Consider the following 21,365-nt stretch of genomic DNA (forward strand, 5'->3'; position numbering starts at 1 on the left):
CGCCCACCACCTCGCCCGGCTAGTTTTTTTGTATTTTTTAGTAGAGACGGGGTTTCACCGTGTTAGCCAGGATGGTCTCGAACTAATGTCTTAAGTTTTACCATATGGGGATGTATAATTATTGTTCAGTTTATCATATTAAAAGTGAATCAAAGAACTAGAGACTGAGTCACTCTTTGTATGAATCCTCACCTAGTTAGTCTTAGAGTAAGAGCTTCAGGATGCACATCACATTTTTGTGATTCCATCAAATATGTAGATTTTAATGCCTACAAAGCCGTGAGGCCTGAATAAACCCTCTGCCACACACAGTACATTTATGTAATTTCTCATTATTATGGACTCTTGGATGTCTATTAATACTTGAACTCATGAGGAGTTTGCCACGGTCATTGCATTTTTTTTTTTCCTTTAAGATGGAGTTTCACTCTTTTTGCCCAGGATGGAGTGCAATGGCACGATCTTGGCTCACTGCAACCTCCGCCTCCTGGGTTCGAGTGATTCTCCTGCCTCAGCCTCCTATATAGCTGGGATTACAGGCATGTGCCACCAGGCCTAGCTAATTTTGTACTTTTAGTAGAAATGGGGTTTCACCCTGTTGGTCAGGCTGGTCTTGAACTCCTGACCCCAGGTGATCCACCTGCCTTGGACTCCCAAAGTGTTGGGATTACAGGTGTGAGCCACCGCGCCCAGCCAGTCATTACATTTTCAAGGAATCTCTCAGGAGTAAATTCTCTGATGTTGTCAAAGGAATGAATTCTAACTGCAAAAGTTACCACCTTCATTTGTAAGGTTTCTCCCCACTATGAATTCTGTGATGACTTGCAAGGTTTGAACTCTGACTTTAGAACTTTCCACACATTACATTTGTAAGGTTTGCCACCAGTATGGATTGTCTGATGGGTAGTTAGGCTTGAACAGATACTAAAGAGTTTCCCACACTCATATGGTTTCTCTCCGGTATGAACTCCCTGATGCCTTGCAAGTTTTGAAGTTTGACTAAAGGCTTTGCCACATTCATTACACTTGTAAGGTTTATCTCCAGTATGAATTCCTCGATGTCTTGCAAGGTGTGAATTCTGAGTGAAGATCTTCCCACACTCATTGCATTTGTAAGGTTTTTTTCCAGTATGGATTGCCTGATGGGTAGTTAGGCTTGAACGGACACTAAAGGCTTTCCCACACTGATTACACTCATATGGTTTCTCTCCAGTATGAACTCTCTGATGCCTTGCAAGCTTTGATGTTTGACTAAAGGCTTTGCCACATTCATTACACTTGTAAGGTTTATCTCCAGTATGAACTCTCTGATGTCTTGCAAGGTGTGAATTCTGAGTGAAGACCTTGCCACACTCATTACACTTGTAAGGTTTTTCGCCAGTATGGATGACCTGATGGGTAGTTAGGTTTGAATGTTCACTAAAGGTTTTGCCATACTCATTATACTTGTAAGGTTTCTCTCCAGTATGAATTCGCTGATGCCTTGAAAGGTATGAATTATGCCTAAAGACCTTGCCACATTCATTACATTTATAAGGTTTCTCTCCAGTATGAATTCCCCGATGTCTTGCAAGGTGTGAATTCTGAGTGAAGACCTTGCCACACTCATTACATTTGTAAGGTTTTTCTCCAGTATGGATGACCTGATGGGTAGTTAGGCTTGAATACACACTGAAGGCTTTCCCACACTCATTACACATATAAGGTTTCACTCCAGTATGAATTCTTTGATGATTTGCAAGGTGTGAATTTTGAGTGAAGACCTTGCCACATTCATTACATTTGTAAGGTTTTTCTCCAGTATGGATGACCTGATGGGTGGTTAGGTTCGAATGTGCTCTAAAGGCTTTGCCACACTCATTACACTTGTAAGGTTTCTCTCCAGTATGAATTAGCTGATGCCTTGCAAGGTGTGAATTACGCCTAAAGACCTTGCCGCATTCATGACATTTGTAAGGCTTTTCTCCGGTGTGAATTACCAAATGAATAGCTAGGCTTGAACGAACACCAAAGGCTTTGCCACACTCATTACATTTGTAAGGTTTCTCTCCAGTGTGAATTCTCCAGTGATTTGTAAGGTGTGAATTTTGAGTGAAGACCTTGCCACATTCATTACATTTGTAAGGTTTTTCTCCACTGTGGGTTGCCTGATGGATAGCTAGGCTTGAACGAGCTCTAAAGGCTTTCCCACACTCATTACACTTGTAAGGTTTTTCTCCAGTATGAATTCCTCGATGTCTTGCAAGATGTGAATTCTGAGTGAAGACCTTGCCACATTCGTTACATTTATAAGGTTTCTCTCCAGTGTGAATTTTCTGATGTTGTGAGAGTTGTGAATTTCGACTAAAGACCTTACCACACTCATTACATTTGTAACGTTTTTCGCCAGTATGGATTACCTGATGGGTAGTTAGGTTTGAACGTGTTCTAAAGGCTTTGCCACACTCATAACATTTGTAAGGTTTCTCTTTAGTATGACTTCTCTGATGACTCACAAGGTGTGAATTTTGAGGAAAGACTATGCCACATCCATTAGATTTGTAAGGGCTTCTCCAATTATTTGCTTTTTGCCCCTGTGTGAGTAATAAAGAGGAGATAAAATCTTTGAGATATTTGTTAGAAATGTGGGTTTTGACATTATAAGGCATTTGTTGAAGTGATGAAACTGAGGAACTATTGCTGAAAGACTTCTCAACCTGATTACATTCATAAATTTTCCCTTCATATTGAAAAAGCTGCAGTTCAGGCAGATGTGACTGAAGGCTTAATCCAAGCTGATTTTTAATAAGCTTGTTTCTTGCATCTCTTTTATCATGTTCATCTCTTCCATGAGTGAGATTGCCTTCTTGGGTCATAAGCACTCCTTTGTAATTTCCTTCAGCATCTCTGCATTGATACTCAAGGTCATGCGTATTTTTTTGGACTTCCCTGAAGGAACAGCCTTCAATGTCATGGCTTTCCTGTCTTTCCAACATCACTGTTTGGAATACTTCTCCTTTATTATTCTTCCCTTTGTGTGGTAAATCTTTCATTACAAATTCAGAAGAGAGAGCTACAAGATATAAAGATCCGTAGGTTTCCAATTAATTGTAGTATGTAAACAAGTATTTTACACTGAAAAACAATATTACACCAAAAGCAATTCTTATATTGAACAGATTTATGAAACTTCAGAACAATAATATTCAATTTTTAGGAATACAAAAAAGAAAGAGGATTGTTTAATAAAGTTGATTCCATGTAATTCAAATTAATAGTATGGAAGCCTAGTTCCCAACCTACAATACCGTAGCCAGCAAAGCAATCGTTCAGTAATAAAAGAGAGAAAGTCTTCCCTAGACAAACAAAGCTAAGGGAATTTACCATGATCAGACCTGTTTTACAAGAAATGATAAAGGGAGTTCTTCAAATCCAAAGAAAATGACACAATGTAACTTTTACACTAATATTAATATCATAATCATGGTGTGCAAACCATTTTTACTAAGAGGGCCAAAAGATAAAACTATTAAAAATAAGCACAACAATTTGTTAAGAGATAGGCAGTACACAACATAAATTGTGACATAAAAAATTCAAAATGCAGGGTGAGAAGGGAATGAATACGCACAGAGGTTTTAGTTTCTTTTTTCTTCAATCAAAGATGAGTTGATATTGATTTGAGATAAATTGTTAAAAGCTATAGGATGTTTTTGTAAGTCTTATTTTATAGTTACCACAAAGTAAAAGCCTGTAATAGACATATTAATAATAAAGAGCAATGAATTAAAACATACTGCCATTTTGTTACTTCTTTTCTAATTGTTTTCTAACTCCTCTCTGGCTTTCTTTCTTACTGTCTTCCTTTGTGCTTAAGTGATTTTCTCTGGTAGTATAAGTCCTTACCTATCAATAATAACATTAAATATAAATGGACTAAATTCTCCAATTATAAGAGAGAGGCCTGCTGAATGGATTATAAAACATACAGCTAACTATATGTTGCCTACAACAAACAAACTCACTTCACCTATAAGGATACATGTAGACAAAAAGTGAGGGGATGGAAAAAGAAATCAAAAAAGAGCAGTAGTAGGTATAATTAGATAAAACAGACTTCAAGTCAGTAAGTGTAAAAAGAGACAAGGTCAGCACATAAAGAGAAAAGGATCAACTTAGCAAAAGGATATAACAAATATGTACACATCCTAATATGTAAAACTAATGTTAATAAATCTAAAGGGAGAGATAGGAAGCAATACAATAATATTAAAGGACTTCAAAACACAATTTTTGGTAATGAATAGATCATTCAGGCAGAAAACCAACTAAAAAAATTAGAGTTAAAGTATACTGCAGACTAAATGAACTTAAAAACGACTTTTTTTTCCCCCTATTGTAAACAGATGGGATCTCCCTGTGTTGCCCAGGCTGTTGTACAGTGCTTATTCACAAGTGAGTTCACAGTGCACTGCAGCTTTGAACTTCTGGCCTTAAGCATTCCTCTCTCCTCAGCCTCCCAAGTAGCTAAAATTACAGGATGTTCCATGCCCTAACACACACTTACAGACTATTTTATCCAACTGTTGCAAAATACATATTCTCCTCATCAGCACATGCATTACGCTTCAGGACAGATTATATGTTAACACACCAAACAAGTCTCAATAAATTCAAAAAAGTCAAAATTGTATCTAGTATCTTTTCTGACCAGAGTAAAATAACACTAGAAACCAACAACAAGAAGAGCCTCAGAAGATACACAAACGGCCGGGCGCGGTGGCTCAAGCCTGTAATCCCAGCACTTTGGGAGGCCGAGATGGGCGGATCACAAGGTCAGGAGATCAAGACCATCCTGGCCCGGTGAAACCCCGTCTCTACTAAAAAATACAAAAAACTAGCTGGGCAAGGTGGCGGGCACCTATAGTCCCAGCTACTCAGGAGGCTGAGGCAGGAGAATGGCATGAACCCGAAAGGCGGAGCTTGCAGTGAGCTGAGATCCAGCCACTGCACTCCAGTTTGGGCAACAGAGCGAGACTCCATCTCAAAAAAAAAAAAAAAGAAGATACACAAATATGGCTGGGCACGGTGGCTCACACCTGTAATCCCAACACTTTTGGACGCCAAAGTGGGCAGATTACCTGGGGTCAGGAGTTACAGACCAGCCTGGCCAATATGGTGAAACCCTGTTTCTAATAAAAATATAAAAATTAGCCAGGAGTAGTGGCACATGCCTATAATCCCAGCTACTTGGGAGGCTGAGGCAGAAGAATTGCTTGAATCCCAGGAGGCGGAGATTGCAGTGAGCCAAGATTGTGCCACGTACTCCAGCCTGGGTGACACAGCAAGACTCTGTCTAGAAAAAAAAAAAAAAAGAAGATACACAAACACATGGAAATTAGATGACATATTCCTGAACAGCCATTGAGTTAATGAAGAAATTAAGAAGGAAATATAAACATTTCTTTTTCTTTTTTTCTTTTTTTTTGAGATAAGGTCTTGCTCTGTCACCTACCCTAGAGTGCAGTGGTGTAATCTCAGCCCACTGCAACCTCCATTTCCTGGGCTAAGTGATCCACCCACCTCAGTCCCCCAAGTAGCAGTGTCCACAGGCACACACCACCATGCCCAGCTAATTTTTGTATATTTTACAAAGACGGAGTTTGGCTATGTTGCTCAGGCTGGTCTCAAACTCCTGAGCTCAAGCAATCCGCCCGCCTCAGCCTCCTAAAGTGCTGGGATTACAGGCATGAGCCACCACCATGCCTGGCTAAAAATTTCCTGAAACAAATTAAAATGCAAAATAGCACAATCTATAGGATACAGAAAAAGCAGCAAAAAGAGGAAAGTTTGTAGCAATAAACACCTATATCAAAAAAACAGTAAGTCAACAAATAAAGCACCTAATGATACACCTCAAGGAACTAGAAAAGCAAGAACAAACTAAACCCAAAAGTAGTAGAGCGAAAGGAATAATAAAGATCACAGCAGAACTAAACAAAATAAAGACTAAAAACACAGTATCTAAGATCAATAAAATGAAAAGTAGGATTAAAAAAAAATTTTTTTTTTGAGATGGAGTTTCACTCTTATTGCCCGGGCTGGAATGCAGTGGTGCGATACTGGCTCACCACATCCTCTGCCTACTGAGTTCAAGAGATTCTCCTGCCTCAGCCTCCTGAGTAGCTGGGATTACATGCATGTGTCACCACACCTGGTTAATTTTGTATTTTTAGTAGAGATGGGGTTTCTCCATGTTGGTCAGGCTGGTCTCAAACTCCCGACCTCAGGTGATCCACCCACCTTGGCCTCCCAAAGTGCTGGGATTACAGGTGTGAGCCACCACACCCGGCTAAAAAAAATTTTTTTTTAGAGATGGGGTCTACCTCCCTCACAAAGGCTGGAGTACAGTGGCCCAATCATAGCTCACTGCAGCCTTGAACTCCTGGGTTTAAGTGATCCTCCTGCCTCAGCCTCCCAAGTAGCTGGGACTACAGGCATGCACTACCATGATTGGCCAATTTTCATTTTATTTTTAGAGATGGGGTCTCTTACTATGTTGCCCAGGCTGGTTTGAACTCCCCACCTCAAGCAATTCTCCTTCCTCAGTCTCCCAAGTTCCTGGGATTATAGGCGTAAGGCACCATGCCTAACTTGAAAAGTAGGTTTTTTAAAAAAGATAAGCAAAATCGACAAACTTTTAGCTAAATTGAAATAAAAGGTCGGGAGGAGGTACACCCAAATTAATAAAATCAGAGACAAAGCAGAAAACATTAGAACTGATACCACAGATACACAAAGGACCATTAGAGACAATTATGAACAACTACGTACAAACAAATTTAAAAACCTAGAAGAAAGGGATGCATTTCTGGACCATACAACCTATCAAGATTGAACCATGAAGAAAGAGAAAACCTGAATACACCAATAACAAAATTGAAGCTGCAAAAAAAAAAGAAAATTCATGTAGAAGAAAAGCCCAGGATTGAATGAATTCACTGCTGAATTCTACCAAACACTTGAAGAATAGCTAATACTGGTTAGGCATGTTGGCTCATGCCTATAATCCCAACAGTTTGGGAGGCTAAAATGGGAGGATTGCTTGATGCCAGAAGTTTGAGACCAGCCTGGGCAACACAGCAAGACCTCAGCTCTACTAAAAAATAAAAAAGGATTTGGCCAGGCACGGTGGCTCATGCCTGTAATCCCAGCACTTTGGGAGGTCAAGGCAGGAGGATCACCTGAGGTCAGGAGTTCAAGACCAGCTTGGCCAACATGGTGAAACCCCATCTCTACTAAAAATACAAAAATCAGCCAAGTGTGGTGGCACAGGCCTGTAATCCCAACTACTTGGGAGGCTGAGGCAGGAGAATCGTTTGAACCTGGGAGGCAGAGGTTGCACTGAGTTGAGATCACGTCACTGCATTTCAGCCTGGGCAAGAGAATGAGACTCCAACTCAAAAAAAAACTAACAAACAAAAAAAACACAATTAGTTGGGCATGGTAGTGTGCGCCTGTAACGCCAGCTACTGGGGAGGATGTGGAGGGAGGGTCAGTTGAGCCCAGGAGTTTTTTGCAGTAAGCTATGATTGTGCCACTACACTCCAGTCTGGGTGAGATAGAGAGAGAGACTATCTCAAAAAATAAAAATAACAATAATAATAATAAAGAAAGAAAGAAAAGAAAAAATAAGGAACACTAATTCTACTCAAACTATTTCAAAAATTGAAGGGAGCACATATTTCCAAACTCATTTTATGAGGCCAGCATTACCCTGATACCAAAAAGCAGACAAGGACACAACAACAAAAAGAAAACTATAGGCCAATACCCCTGATGAATATACATGCAAAAATCCTTGACAAAATAGAATTAGCAAATAGAATTCAACAACACATTAAAAAGACATTGACCATGATCAAGTAGGATTTATTCCAGGAATGCAAGGATAGTTTAACACACACAAATCAATTAATGTGATTCATCACATCAACAGAATCAAGGACAAGAAGCATATTATCATTTCAATAGATGCTGGAAAATGACTCAATAAAATCAATATCTCTCCATAATAAAAAGTCTCAACAACTTGGGTACAGAAAAAACATACCTAAGCATGATAAAAGCCATATATGACAAATCCAGAGGGAATGTAGTAAACAAGAAAAATGCTAAGATCTGAAAGACAAGGATGTCTACTTTCACGACTTCTATTCAACATAGCACTGATGTTCTAGCCAAAGCAATTAGACAAGAGAAAGAAATAAAAAACATACAAATTGAAAAGGAAGAAGTCAAAACATACTTCTTTGCAGATGACATGATTTTATATTTAGAAAAACTTAACAACTCCACTAAAACACTCTTAAAATTTAGCAAACTATATAGAATTTGGATCTATATGACTGAGAACTGGGCATCAGACAGAATCAACTACAGAAGGAAACACCAAAGGACATCAAACAACCCTTTTGTAACAGCCCTCCCTGTGCCACACAGAGTCAAGGAACCAGAGTTCTCAGAAGCTAGATAACATTGTTGTCCCTCATGATAAAGACTTTGCCTTTGTCTGTTTGAGCTGCAGCACCATTGGAAGGTGAAAGGATATATAGTACAACTCTAAAGGATAGACAAAAGGGGGCAAATAAAGATTTCTGTTCAGAGGTCACAGGATTCAAATTTCTGTTCTCCCATAGAACTCTCAGATTTGCATAGAGTTTCCTAAACACTATTTAATAACCGGCATTTTCTCTACCCATCTGAACTCTTACCTGTAATCACGGCTTTGATCCATTCCCATCCATCTGGGTTTCTTGCTATTTGTACTTGGCTCTCCACAGTGAAAGGCTCCTTCCCTTGCTCCAACATAGAGATAATACTGAGGTCAAAACAAGAGATTCCTGCTTATGAAAAGAAAGGAAAACAATGGGCTGTAGATTTTCCAGAGTCCCAGTCCTATGTTTACATGAGGAGGGAGGACTTTACAGCTGTATCCAAAAAAACACTTCAAAAATTCATCCACTAAATGCTTCCTTATAAATTGTTAAGAAACACTATAATATGCAAATATATAGCTCTCATCCCAAAACCACTGAATCAAAGCGTGGGGATAGAAAACAGGGAATTGGATATTTTAAAAGTCCTAAAACTCTCCAGTGATATCAGAAAGAGGACAATTAAAATCCAGTTTCCATATTATGGAGATTTTCATTTTTGAGTCAACACAACTTCAGTTTCAGCCAAGCAACGCAGGAGCTCTCAAGAGACCCACATGGAAAATGAAAAGATACACAGGGGAAGATCCTGACTTCTGGAAGAAAGTCATCCTCACCCAGGGAGGCCAGGTTCCTATAATTCTCCAACATCACGTCCCTGTACAAAGTCCTCTGAGCGGGGTCCAGGCATGTCCACTCCTCCTGAGAGAATTCTATAGCCACATCCTTGAATGTCACCTGTCCCTAAAATGAAAACCACATTCACCAAGGGGATATGAAGAAAGTTCCAATCTTCACATAAAATGAGAAGGGAAAATAGATGAAACTGAAGTGAGTGGGACAACATCAAAGTTGTGATATAATAAAATATACATATGGTCTTCATCCCCCTTTCCTGACATACATCTCACTTGGAATCTCTGGAGTGATAAGTGCCTTTGTAAGCTAATGAGACGAGTGGTGGCTGGAGGCCCCAAGATAGTTTCAGAATGGGGGGTGGTTACCAGAAAGACCAAGGCCGGATTACACAGTTGGGACTTCAAGCCTCATCTCCCAACTTCCCCTGAGGGGATGGGGGCTGAAGGCTCAGTTGATCACCAATAGCCAAAGATGTAAGCAATCATGCCCACGTAATGAAGCCCCCATAATAACCCAAAAGGACAGGGCCTGAACAAGCTTCAGGATAGGGAAACACATGGAGGCTCTGAGAATGCCCCCCGACCCCCACCAAAGACAGCACTCAGCCTCCCAAGTAGTTGGGATTACACGAATGCACCACCATGCCATGCTCCTTTTCCCATACCTTACCCAATAGACTGCTTACATCTGGCTGTTCATCTGTATACTCTGTAATATCCTATATAATAAATGGGTCAATATAAATAAAGTGTTCCCCTGATTTCTGTGAGCCATTCTAGCAAATCATTCAAACCTGAGGAGAGGGTCATGGGAATTCATGATATATAAGCCAGTCAGTGAGAAGCAAAGGTCATCTGTATTTGCAGCTGGTATTGAAGTGGGTACACTCTTGTGGGATTGAGCCCTCAATCTGTGGGATCTGATGCTATGTCCAGGTAGATAGTGTCAGAATTGAACTGAATAGGAGGTCACTCAGCTGGTGTCCAGTGCAGAATTGCTCGCTTGGTGTATGTGGGGGAAAACCCAGGACATCTAGGATCGTGTTCTCTGTTGTGAGAGTACAGTAGGAGAAACTGGGTCTGTTTTCACCACATTCTCACACACACAGGTATTTCTGGGCAGAATGTTTTCTTAATTCTGTCTTCCTATACTTTTCTATAAGCGGTTAGGATAGTCTTTAAATCACTGTTGATTTCTCAGTTTGGTAGACAATACAAAAACTATACAAATATACAAACAAAAACCCAACACCGGCTTATCTTTATTGAAGTGTTACATATTATGTCTGACAGACCAAGTGATATTCAGTATCCAGATGATCTACAGCGTGAGTGATCTCTTACGAGATGAAAATGTGTACAGTGACTTTACAGAAAGACAGGTTAGAATCTAAAAACTGTGATGACCATCGCAATAACAATGACAGATGTTTCTGAGCACTTCCCAAGTGCAAGGCATTATTCTATTTATTTATTTATTTATTTACTTACTTATTTTTTTGAGACAGAGTCACTCTATCGCCCAGGCTGGAGTGCAGTGGCATGATCTCGGCTCACTGCAACCTCCACCTCCTGAGTTCAAGCAATTCTCCTGCCTCAGCCTCCCAAATAACTGGAATTACAGGCACCCACCACCATGTTCGGTTAATTTTTGTACTTTTAGTAGAGACGGGGTGTCACCATGTTGACCAGGCTAGTCTCAAACTCCTGACCTCAGATGATCTGCCCGCCTTGGCCTCCTAAAGTGCTGGGATTATAGGCGCAAGTCACCGTGCTTGGTCTGGCATTATTCTAAATAAATGTCTTGCATGTACTAACTTGTATATGAATATGATAGCCCATGAGAGAAAGATCTGTTCCCATCTTACTAGTAGATAAATATATGACAGATACGCTAAGAAACTTGTGTCAAGTCAAAGAGCTAAAACGTCAGAGCAAGCACCTGAATCCAGGTGTCTGGGAATAAGAATTAAACCTAAAGAACCAAATAGTTGGCCGGGCCCGTTGGCTCATGCCTGTAATCCCAGCACTTTGGGAGACCGAGGTAAGCGGATCACAAGGTCAGAAGATCAAGACCATCCTGGCTAATACGTTGAAACCCCGTCTCTACTAAAAAAATACAAAAACTTTGCTGGGTGTGGTGGCGGGTACCTGTAGTCCCAGCTACTCGGGAGGCTGAGGCAGGAGAATGGCGTGAACCCGGAAGGCAGAGCTTGCAGTGAGCCAAGATTGCGCCACTGCACTCCAGCCTGGGTGACAGAGTGAGAAGACTCTGTCTCAAAAAAAAAAAAAAAAGAATCAAATAGTTAAGTAAAAGAACATGAAAAGTACCTAAATGAGCAAAGTTGAAACAAGTTCATGAATAACAATATGGAACTTCATAAAAGGTAATTACATATATACACACATTTATTCATGCCCATAATATGTTACTATTCTTACTATTAAATCATTAATGTAATAGTTGAGAATAAATTTAAGGGCACAGAAAATATTTAAGATACAATTTGAATTGCTAAAAAGCACAAAACTTATTTAAAATCATGATGTGTAGGCTAGGTGCGGTGGCTCACACCTGTAATCCCAGCATTTTGGGAGGCCGAGTCAGATGGATCACCTGAGATCAGGAGTTCGAGACCAGCCTGACCAACATGGTGAAACCCTGTCTCTACTAAAAATATAAAAATTAGCCGATTGATGGCGGATGCCTGTAATTCCAGCTACTTGGGAGGCTGAGGTAGGAGAATCGATTGTACCCAGGGGACAGAGGTCGCAGTGGGCTGAGATCGCACCACCACACTCTAGCCTGGGTGACAGAGTAAGACTCTGTCTCAAAAAAAAAAAAAAAAAAAAATCATGATGTGTGCTTAATAAAAAAACATGCACTCACATCACAGATACACAGTTTAGTAATAACAACAGTGAAGGTTAAAACATCCACTCTCTCCTCATTCAGAGAATGCTCCAATAAAGATGTAGAATGAGCTATCAATCTTTCCTAACATGAAAACACATAAATTTTCAAAATCTGGAGGCTAAAATGTCACAACAAAACATTCACTGAAGGGCCGGGTATGGTGGCTCATGCTGGTAATCCCAGCATTTTGGGAGACCAAGGGGGCTGATCACTTCAGGTCAAACGTTTGGGACCAGCCTGGCCAACATGGTGAAACCATGTCTCTACGAAAAATATAAAAACTAGCTGGGCATGGTGGCATGCAACTGTAGTCCCAGCCACTCTAGAGGCTGAGGCAAAAGAACTGCTTGAGTCCAGGAGGCAGGGGTTGCAGTGAGCCGAGATTGCACCACTCCAGCCTGGGTGACAGAGTGAGACTCTGTCTCAAAACAAACAAACAAACAAAACCCAAAAAACATTCACTGAAAAATTTTGTTCTTAATGTTATAACAATCTATAAACACATCTCTACAGGACTTGAGCTGTCTCCTGACACAAAACTGACAACACTGTTTCCCCACTGAGATGAGATGGAAGGTAGAAGACTGGACAGGAAAGCTGATGCTTTATGTCTTAGGGCATAAGCTGTAAGTTTGTTTGGAGTTATACTGTAAAACAGATAAATACAACATATAATGTTTAAAATAAGAGAAACAGAGTCGGGTGAGGGGGCTCACATCTGTAATCCCAGCACTTTGAAGGGCCAAGGTGGGTGAATCAGTTGAGCTCAGGAGTCCGAGACCAGCTTGGGTAACATGGTAAAACCCTGTCTCTACAGAAAATACAAAAATTAGCCAGGCATGATGGTGTGTGCCTGTAGTTCAGTTACTTGGGAGTCTGAGACAGGAGGATTGATTGAGCCCAGGAGGTAGAGGTTGCAGTGAGCTGAGATCATGTCACTGCACTTCAGCCCGGGTGACATGGTGAGACTCTCTCAAAATAAATAAATACAATAAATAGAGTATTTAATAACTGGTAAAAACAGGCCAGGCACGGTGGCTCACGCCTGTAATCCCAGCACTTTGGGAGGCCAAGGCAGGTGGATCATGAGGTCAGGAGATCGAGACCATCCTGGCTAACACAGTGAAACCCCGTCTCTACTAAAAATACAAAAAAATTAGCCAGGCGCGGTGGTGGGTGCCTGTAGTCCCAGCTACTTGGGAGGCTGAGGCAGGAGAATGGCAGGAACCCGGGAGGCGGAGCTTGCAGTGAGCCAAGATCACACCACTGCACTCCAGCTTGGGCGACAGAGCAAGACTCCGTCTCAAAAAAAAAAAAAAAATTGGTAAAACAAGAACGTGGTTCTATCCTCTCTAATGGGAAGGAAGTTCTGCTCCTATAACCGAACAAAATAATAACCATTCTCACCTAGCACCAGCTGCACAACGGTCCCTGCAGAAACACCAATCTCCATCGTATGGGTTTTCTGAGAATAGTTCAATGATTCTCCTGCATTTTCCATTTAGGTCGATTTCATGTATTAAAATAGATGATGGGCCGGGCGCGGTGGCTCAAGCCTGTCATCCCAGCACTTTGGGAGGCCGAGGCGGGCGGATCACGAGGTCAGGAGATCGAGACCATCCTGGCTAACACGGTGAAACCCCGTCTCTACTAAAAAAATACAAAAAACTAGCCGGGTGAGGTGGCGGGCGCCTGTAGTCCCAGCTACTTGGGAGGCTGAGGCAGGAGAATGGCGTAAACCCGGGAGGCGGAGTTTGCAGTGAGCTGAGATCTGGCCACTGCACTCCAGCCTGGGTGACAGAGCGAGACTCCTTCTCAAAAAATAAAATAAAATAAAATAAAATAAAATAGGCCGGGTGCGGTGGCTCAAGCCTGTAATCCCAGCACTTTGGGAGGCCGAGACGGGCGGATCACAAGGTCAGGAGTTCGAGACCATCCTGGCTAACACGGTGAAACCCTGTCTCTACTAAAAAATACAAAAAAAGCTAGCCGGGCGAGGTGGCTGGTGCCTGTAGTCCCAGCTACTTGGGAGGCTGAGGCAGGAGAATGGCGTAAACCTGGGAGGCAGAGCTTGCAGTGAGCTGAGATCCGGCCACTGCACTCCAGCCCGGGCGACAGAGCGAGACTCCGTCTCAAAAAAAATAAATAAATAAAATAAAATAAAATAAAATAAAATAAAATAAAATAAAATAGATGATGGGATGAAAGAATCTTCTGCCACTGATGTCTGTCAGTCTAAAATTCCCATTCCACTCCCAGTCATTAATAAGAGTTTGGGGTTGGAAACACAGTGACTCACTTGGTCAGCTTCAAATGTAATATAAATGAACCAGAAAAAATTTCCCCTTATTAGCCTTATTTTACAGAATTTAGCAGGCATTTGTGTACATTAACACGTGACTTCCACAGGCAGCTTCTCTACTCCTGGTCTATAGAGAGCTGACAGTGCATCCAGATGTGGCCCCTGAACAATCCCTGCTGCCCAACAGCATTGACACTACGGGACCCTCACTCTGTCTCCATCCATGTCTGGGTGTGAGCCCTTCCCAGGCCCATGCCCAGTGCAGCCTCTTTCCAAGTTCACGTCACTGGGTCACAGGAGATGGAATCTAAGCGAGATGAGAGACTGAGGGAAGGCATGGGTGAGTGCGAGCAAACCTGTCAGGCAGGGAGCTTCAGACTCAGAAGATTCCCAACTTCAAAGAATAACATTTCAGGAAGAAATAAGAGACAGAACAATCCACTGATAATATTATTTTACCTGGGTGAGAGCCATGCCTGACTTCTCTTTCCTTCCTCTTCCTCCTCTTCGAGGGTTCTTCCTTAGGTAACAGGAAAGTGCCTTTAGAAGTCAATATTGAATATCCAAAATGTGCTGCTTATTGCTCAGAATCAACACATCCTCTTCCTATGGCACAATCACACACACACAGGGAAGACCTCACCCTGTGGAAAGATGGTCTCAGCTGCCCACTGCACCAGGGCGATGCAGGGACAAGAAGCTCCTACAGGAAGACCAGTAAGTGAGTTTCTGACCCCTTTCTTCAGAATCGGCTCTCCTCCTGGAGAAGCCCACACACACGCTGCAGCAATTGGGAGGTGGGCTGGACTGAGCTCCCCCATTCAGGGCACACACCCAGCCCTGACCAAACCCCATGCAGAGAACAGCCTCCCTCACCTCTCTGGCCTCAGAAACGAAAGGTAGAGGCTGAACGTGGTGGCTCACACTATAATCCTAGCACTTTGGGAGGCTGAGGCAGAAAGATCAATTGAGGCCAGGAGTTTAAGACCAGCCTAATAACATAGTGAGACACCATTTCTCTTAAAATAGATAGATAGATAGATAGATAGATAGATAGATAGATAGATAGATAGATAGATTTAGTCAGGCACAGTGGCTAACGTCTGTAATCTCAGCACTTTGGGAGGCCTAGACACAGGATCCAGAGTTCACGGGAGAGTTCCCGCAGGTGACACAAAGCTGTGCAGGTGGGGTTCAAAGCCATGAGCTGAGTTGATAAGGAAAGGCAATGAGTGTGGACAGAGAAAAAAAGTGGCTGAAGGACTAAGCCCATGTTCAGAGAACAGAAAGCTCTGGACACACAAGAAGAGGAAAGCACAATGTGATTAGGGAGGCAATAAGAAAATTACAACAAATAGCCGGGCGCAGTGGCTCAAGCCTGTAATCCCAGCACTTTGGGAGGCCGAGGCGGGCGGATCATGAAGTCAGGAGATCGAGATCATCCTGGCTAAGACGGTGAAACCCCGTCTCTACTAAAAATACGAAAAATTATCCAGGCATAGTGGCGGCGCCTGTAGTCCCAGCTACTCTGGAGGCTGAGGCAGGAGAATGGCGTGAACCCAGGAGGCGGAGCTTGCAGTGAGCCAAGATCGCGCCACTGTACTCCAGCCTGGTCGACAGAGCAAGACTCCGTCTCAAAAAAAAAAAAAAGGAAATTACAACAAATAGATGTGTAAAGCTTAACGGGATGTTCTAAAAGCCAAGAAAATAGAAGAGAAAGTGTTCAACTGTGCCACATGCTACTGATAGGAATGGAAAGATGACAGGACATTAAACATTGAATTTCAAATGGAGCCATCAGTGGTAAATGAAAAAGAATGTCAGTGGTATATGAAAAATAATGTTGGGTATGCGAGCTTGATTTAAGCAACAGTTCAAGCAAGAACTGAAGGCAGGCCGGGCGCGGTGGCTCACACCTGTAATCCCAGCACTTTGGGAGGCCGAGGCAGGCGGATCACGAGGTCAGGAGATCGAGACCATCCTGGCCAACATGGTGAAACCCCGTCTCTACTAAAAAAAAAAAAAATACAAAAAACTAGCCGGGCGAGGTGGCGGGCGCCTGTAGTCCCAGCTACTGGGGAGGCTGAGGCAGGAGAATGGCTTAAACCCGGGAGGCGGAGCTTGCAGTGAGCTGAGATCTGGCCACTGCACTCCAGCCCGGGCGACAGAGCGAGACTCCGTCTCAAAAAAAAAAAAAAAAAAAAAAAAAGAACTGAAGGCAAGAATTAAACACAAAGTAAAAAAAAAAAAAACTGTAGTGTATTGTGCACTTCAACAGAGCATAGAAGAGGGGTAGTTACTACAGAGTGAAATGTAGTTTAGAGTTTTTTATCTTTATTTTTTGAGATGAAGTCTCACTCTTATCACCCAGGCTGGAGTGCAATGGCGCGATCCCAGCTCACTGTAACTTCTGCCTCCCAGGTTCAAGCAATTCTCCTAGCTCAGCCTCCCAAGTAGCTGGGATCACAGGCACATGCCACTATGCCTGGCTAACTTTTCTATTTTTAGTTGAGACGGTGTTTCACCATGTTGGGCAGGCTGGTCTCGATCTCCTGACCTCAAGTGATCCACATGCCTCGGCCTCTCAAAGTGCTGGGATTACAGGCGTGAGCCACTGTACCTGGCCAATTTAGAGTATTTTTTGTTTTAAAGATGGAGCATAGAAGAAAAAAAGACTTTATTCTGTGTGTATCTTTTTTTTTTTTTTTTTTTTGAGACAGGGTCTCACTCTGTTGCCCAGGCTAGAGTGTGATGGCATGAACATGGCTTACTGTAGCCTCAAGCTCTTGTGCTCAAGCAATTCTCTCAACTCAGCCTTGCAAGTAGCTGGGACCACAGGTGCAAGCCACCACGTCCAGCTTATTTTTTTCTATTTTTCGTAGACACAGAGTCTTACTATGTTGCCCAGGCTGGTCTTGAACTCCCAGACTCAAGCAATCCTCCCACCCTGACCTCTGAAAGTGTTGGTACTACAGGTGTGAGCCACTGTGCCCAGCCCTGTGTATGTGAATTAATGGAGAATACCACCCCCTGGGTACAGGGATGAATTCCCTTGAAGTTAAAATTTTGAAAGCTTTACGGATTGAGAAGAAAAACAAAGTTAAAATTGATGGCATGCATATTGTCCTGAGACTGTGAGTGACGCTGGCATGTGGTGCACAATTGCAGGGTCAGCAGCAGCCAGAAGTAGGAACAAGCCATTCCCAGTCACTACTGAGTAGAGATCACAGGTCCTGACAGGTGGGTGGGCCACTTGGAGTTCTTTTCCTTTAGTCTCTGAGATAGGAAAATACCCAACTCTACATTCTGCTCTCATATTAAACACAGAATACTTCACCTCTAGTCACCAAAATGTGTGTGGCTTTTCCCACAATGACCAGAGGACTCCCAAGGGACTCCCAGCTCGGGGCATGAGGCGGGGGTCCTACAATTTCACTCAACTCTGACTTTATCTACAAGAAGACAGCATAGGCTGGGTGCGGTGGCTCATGCCTGTAGTCCCAGCACTTTGGAAGGACAAGGCAGGTGAATCACTTGAGGTCAGGAGTTCGAGACCAGCGTCGCCAATATGGCAAAACCTCATCTCTACTAAAATACAAAAATTAGCTGGGTGTGGTGGCGCACACCTGTAATCCCAGCTACTTGGGAGGCTGAGGCAGGCAGGAGAATCGCTTGAACTCGGGAGGCAGAGGTTGCCTTGAGCCAAGATTGTGCCATTGCACTCCAGCCTGGGCGACAGAGCGAGGCTCTGTTTCAGAAAGAAAAAGAAAAAAAAAGACTGCATGATGAGGTGCTACAGGTTCAGAGCTCAGTCTAAAACTGTCCCTCACTTCAGACACAGTATGCAAGTGGTAACTGTCACTTATACTTTTGAGTGACCTGATAAATACTGTGGTTCTCTTAACCCCTCCTCTGCTTTAACTTTCTAGGACAGCTCTTCCTTCTGACTGTTCATCTGTATCCTCTGTAATATCCTTTACAACAAATGTGTAAACTAAGTGAAGTGTTCCCAAGTTCTTTGAGCTGCCCTTACAAATTAATAGAACCTGAGGTGGTGCGGAGGGGGATGTCAAGGGAATTCCCAATGTACAGCTGGTCACTCAGAAGTTCAGGTACCAACGTGAGACTTGCAACTGGCACCTGATTCGGGCGCAATTTCGTGGAACTGAGCCTCAATCAGTGGGATCTGACGCTAACTCCAGGTACAGAGTTTCAGAATAGAGTTAAACTATAGGACACTCGTTAGTGTCTGATAAAGAATGGGTTGTTGGTGGGAGAAATCCGCACACATTTTCCTGAGTGGAGGTGAGACATTGTGTGGAATGTGCACTGTTGTATTGAGTGTGACAGAAGGAAAACCAAAGGAAAAATATGTTTTCCTCTTAGTTCATACACTCATCCACACCCTACCCTATTCCAGGAAAAGGGAAGTGGGTGGACTCAAAACTAAATGAGCGAAGTCACTGCGCTCTGGTTTGAATAGTGATTGCAAATGAAGCTATACCCTAATACTAATAACCGTCAAATGCACATCTTACGCATTTTACATAAAGGAGTTTCTTCACTTCTCACTTGCAGCTGAATGATTTGAGTAAACATATTTTAAATGTGTTGCATTAGTATATACCCAGAAACCAATGTCACAACGTAACCATCACATTTCATCAACGCACCACTCACCTGGCCCCAGGGTCTCTCTCTTGCTTCCATATTGTGTTTCCCTCCCTCATTCTCTTCATAGGTCTCGCTCACATTAGCTTATCTTTTATTTTCTTTGTTTTTCCCCTGGTTCTTTGCATGTCGTTTTAAGCCCCTCTCGTCTCCTGCTGTTTCTCCCCTTCTTCCTCCTCTCGTACCTCTTCTGTCCCATTCTGGGGCCTTGTTTCAACTCTCATTCCTATTTCTCCCCAATCTTTTCATTGTCCCCAGGTCCATATATTTCTGCCTCTTTCTTCTCCCGTCTCTGCTCTCTCTGTTAACTCTCCTCTTCCCTGCTACACCTCTGCCCTACTCTCTGGCACCCCCAGATCCCAGGCCTCCCCCTACTGTGGTTCTCCCTCTGCTCTCCTAGTCAGTGGCGGGCCCCTCTTGCTGTCCCAGCACCACGCTGCTCTGTCTGCCCTGGCTCCAGTTTCCTCCTTCTCTCCCGGACTCTCTTGCCTGAGGAGCGTCCCACTTTCTGCCCCTCTCCCTACCTTGCTGTCCTTCATCTCTCTGGACATCGAGCTTTTCTCTACATTTCTCCAGTTGCTTTTCTCCTGTCTTCTCAGCTCCTTGTTTCACTCTTACTACCTCTGCAAATCCCTCATCCATCCTCTACTTTGCCATTTGTTTACGGGTTCCCCTCATTCTTTCCTCTCAGTTTTTCTACTTCTCTCTGTCTCTGTCCCTCTCTCTGTCTCCTAATCCCCTTGGCCCACACATTCACAGGAGGGTTTGGAGTAAGACGCCTGCATCTTGGAGGAGCGCATTTTCCTGGGGCTGGAGCTGGGCAGGCAAGAACACCGGGTGTCACAGGACAGGCCCCGGGCACCTCCCCAACGCGGGCTCCGGGGAAGCGGTGACTGCGAAGGCGAGGCCTGGGGAGCAGCAGGGCCCGGCACGAGGAGGAGGAAGGTGGGGGGGCGACGGCGCCTTAGGGAGAGGGGTGGGGTCTGCAGGATCCCAGGACCAGGCAGAGGACGCGGCCTCCCCCGGACCGGGACTGCGGCGCTGAGCTCCAGGGTCCGACGAGGGCAAGGCTGGGAGGTGCCCACGGCAAGAATCCACCTCGCGGGTGAGGACTTTAAAAAACCCGGGGCGGGAGGAGGGGTCAGGAAAGGGTTTTAAGCGGGAGGAAGACGCGAAAGGCCGGGGACAAGCAGCAGCCTCAGAGCGACTTCAACCCAAAGGGAAGCGACTCCGAACCCAAACCGCGAGTCACCTGGGGTGGAGGGCGCGGTGCGGGGATCTTAAGGTCTGTAGCGAGCCCAGGAACTGGCTGCGGACACAGGGCAGGGCGATTCGCAAGTTTAATCCACACTGAGGGACACTCACGCTCGGCGGCGTCACCTCCACCCAACGCGATCCGCTTCCGGAACTGCATAAAGCTGCGCGTGCACGGAAAAGAGCCCGAGCACTCTGGGGGCGGGGCCTGGGCGAGAGGCGGGGTCTGCGGACGAAACGCTGGGGCGGAGCCGGGGCGGGGTCTGCGCTTCTCTCAGCTGCCCCCGCCGGCAGTCTTGATTTTTCCCGGTTTGGAAATGCTGGAGTGTCCACCGTGTCCCGGGGAGCAGCGTTCCAATTTGAAGCAGTTTTTTTTTTTTTTTTTGGAGACGGAGTCTCGCTCTGTCGCCCGGGCTGGAGTGCAGTGGCCGGATCTCAGCTCATCGCAAGCTCCGCCTCCCGGGTTTATGCCATTCTCCTGCCTCAGCCTCCCGAGTAGCTGGGACTACAGGCGCCCACCTCGCCCGGCTAGTTTTTTTGTATTTTTTAGTAGAGACGGGGTTTCACCATGTTAGCCAGGATGGTCTCGATCTCCTGACCTCGTGATCCGCCCGTCTCGGCCTCCCAAAGTGCTGGGATTACAGGCTTGAGCCACCGCGCCCGGCCTGAAGCAGTTTTAAGGGGAAAGAATACACTTATGTGGACCCCTTATGACACAAACCAAAATGATTTCCTCTTACCAAGTTGAAAACGGTTTATGTTAAAATTGTTTGCCGGCGGGTTGGACCCAATTCTGCTAGGAAGTCTCCTGCAGCTCAGAAACGGGGATCTGGGATTCGGGGATCTCGGTCTGGGAACTGGGATCTTAGTGGAGGATTCACGAGGCA

The 21,365-nt window shown here is 44.0% G+C and overlaps 1 protein-coding gene across 7 annotated transcripts; it reads right to left on the reverse strand.

Annotated features, from left to right (window-relative positions):
* On the reverse strand, positions 1-20,649 carry ZNF347 (zinc finger protein 347). 7 transcript variants are annotated; one of them, XM_010376482.2, is made up of 5 exons: positions 20,590-20,649; positions 15,013-15,073; positions 9,314-9,440; positions 8,754-8,885; positions 1-3,052 (listed from the first exon to the last, which is right to left on the reverse strand). In XM_010376482.2, exons 2-5 carry the CDS (start codon positions 15,025-15,027, stop codon positions 804-806), a joined length of 2,523 nt encoding a protein of 840 aa, XP_010374784.2. In that variant the 5' UTR covers positions 15,028-15,073; positions 20,590-20,649; the 3' UTR covers positions 1-803. The 7 variants fall into 7 exon arrangements, with proteins under 7 accessions (XP_010374784.2, XP_030797887.1, XP_030797888.1 ...); XM_030942027.1 differs by having other exon boundaries at positions 20,477-20,622; XM_030942028.1 differs by having other exon boundaries at positions 15,013-15,197; positions 20,590-20,620.
* Positions 20,650-21,365: the final 716 nt, after the last annotated feature.

This window comes from Rhinopithecus roxellana, chromosome 12 (assembly GCF_007565055.1).
Source record: "Rhinopithecus roxellana isolate Shanxi Qingling chromosome 12, ASM756505v1, whole genome shotgun sequence".
In the NCBI taxonomy this organism is placed as follows: Eukaryota; Metazoa; Chordata; class Mammalia; order Primates; family Cercopithecidae; genus Rhinopithecus; species Rhinopithecus roxellana.

What these genes read in the sequence shown, in the direction of transcription:
- ZNF347 (XM_030942025.1), bottom strand. Translation starts at nt 19,292, where the DNA reads ATGAAGAGAATGAGGGAGGGAAACACAATATGGAAGCAAGAGAGAGAC. An exon ending in TAGGAACCTGGCCTCCCTGG is followed by an intron (nt 8,886 to 9,313) that starts GTGAGGATGACT and finishes TCTTTTCATAAG; the next exon opens with CAGGAATCTCTTGTTTTGAC. An exon ending in GATCAAAGCCGTGATTACAG is followed by an intron (nt 3,053 to 8,753) that starts GTAAGAGTTCAG and finishes TATATCTTGTAG; the next exon opens with CTCTCTCTTCTGAATTTGTA.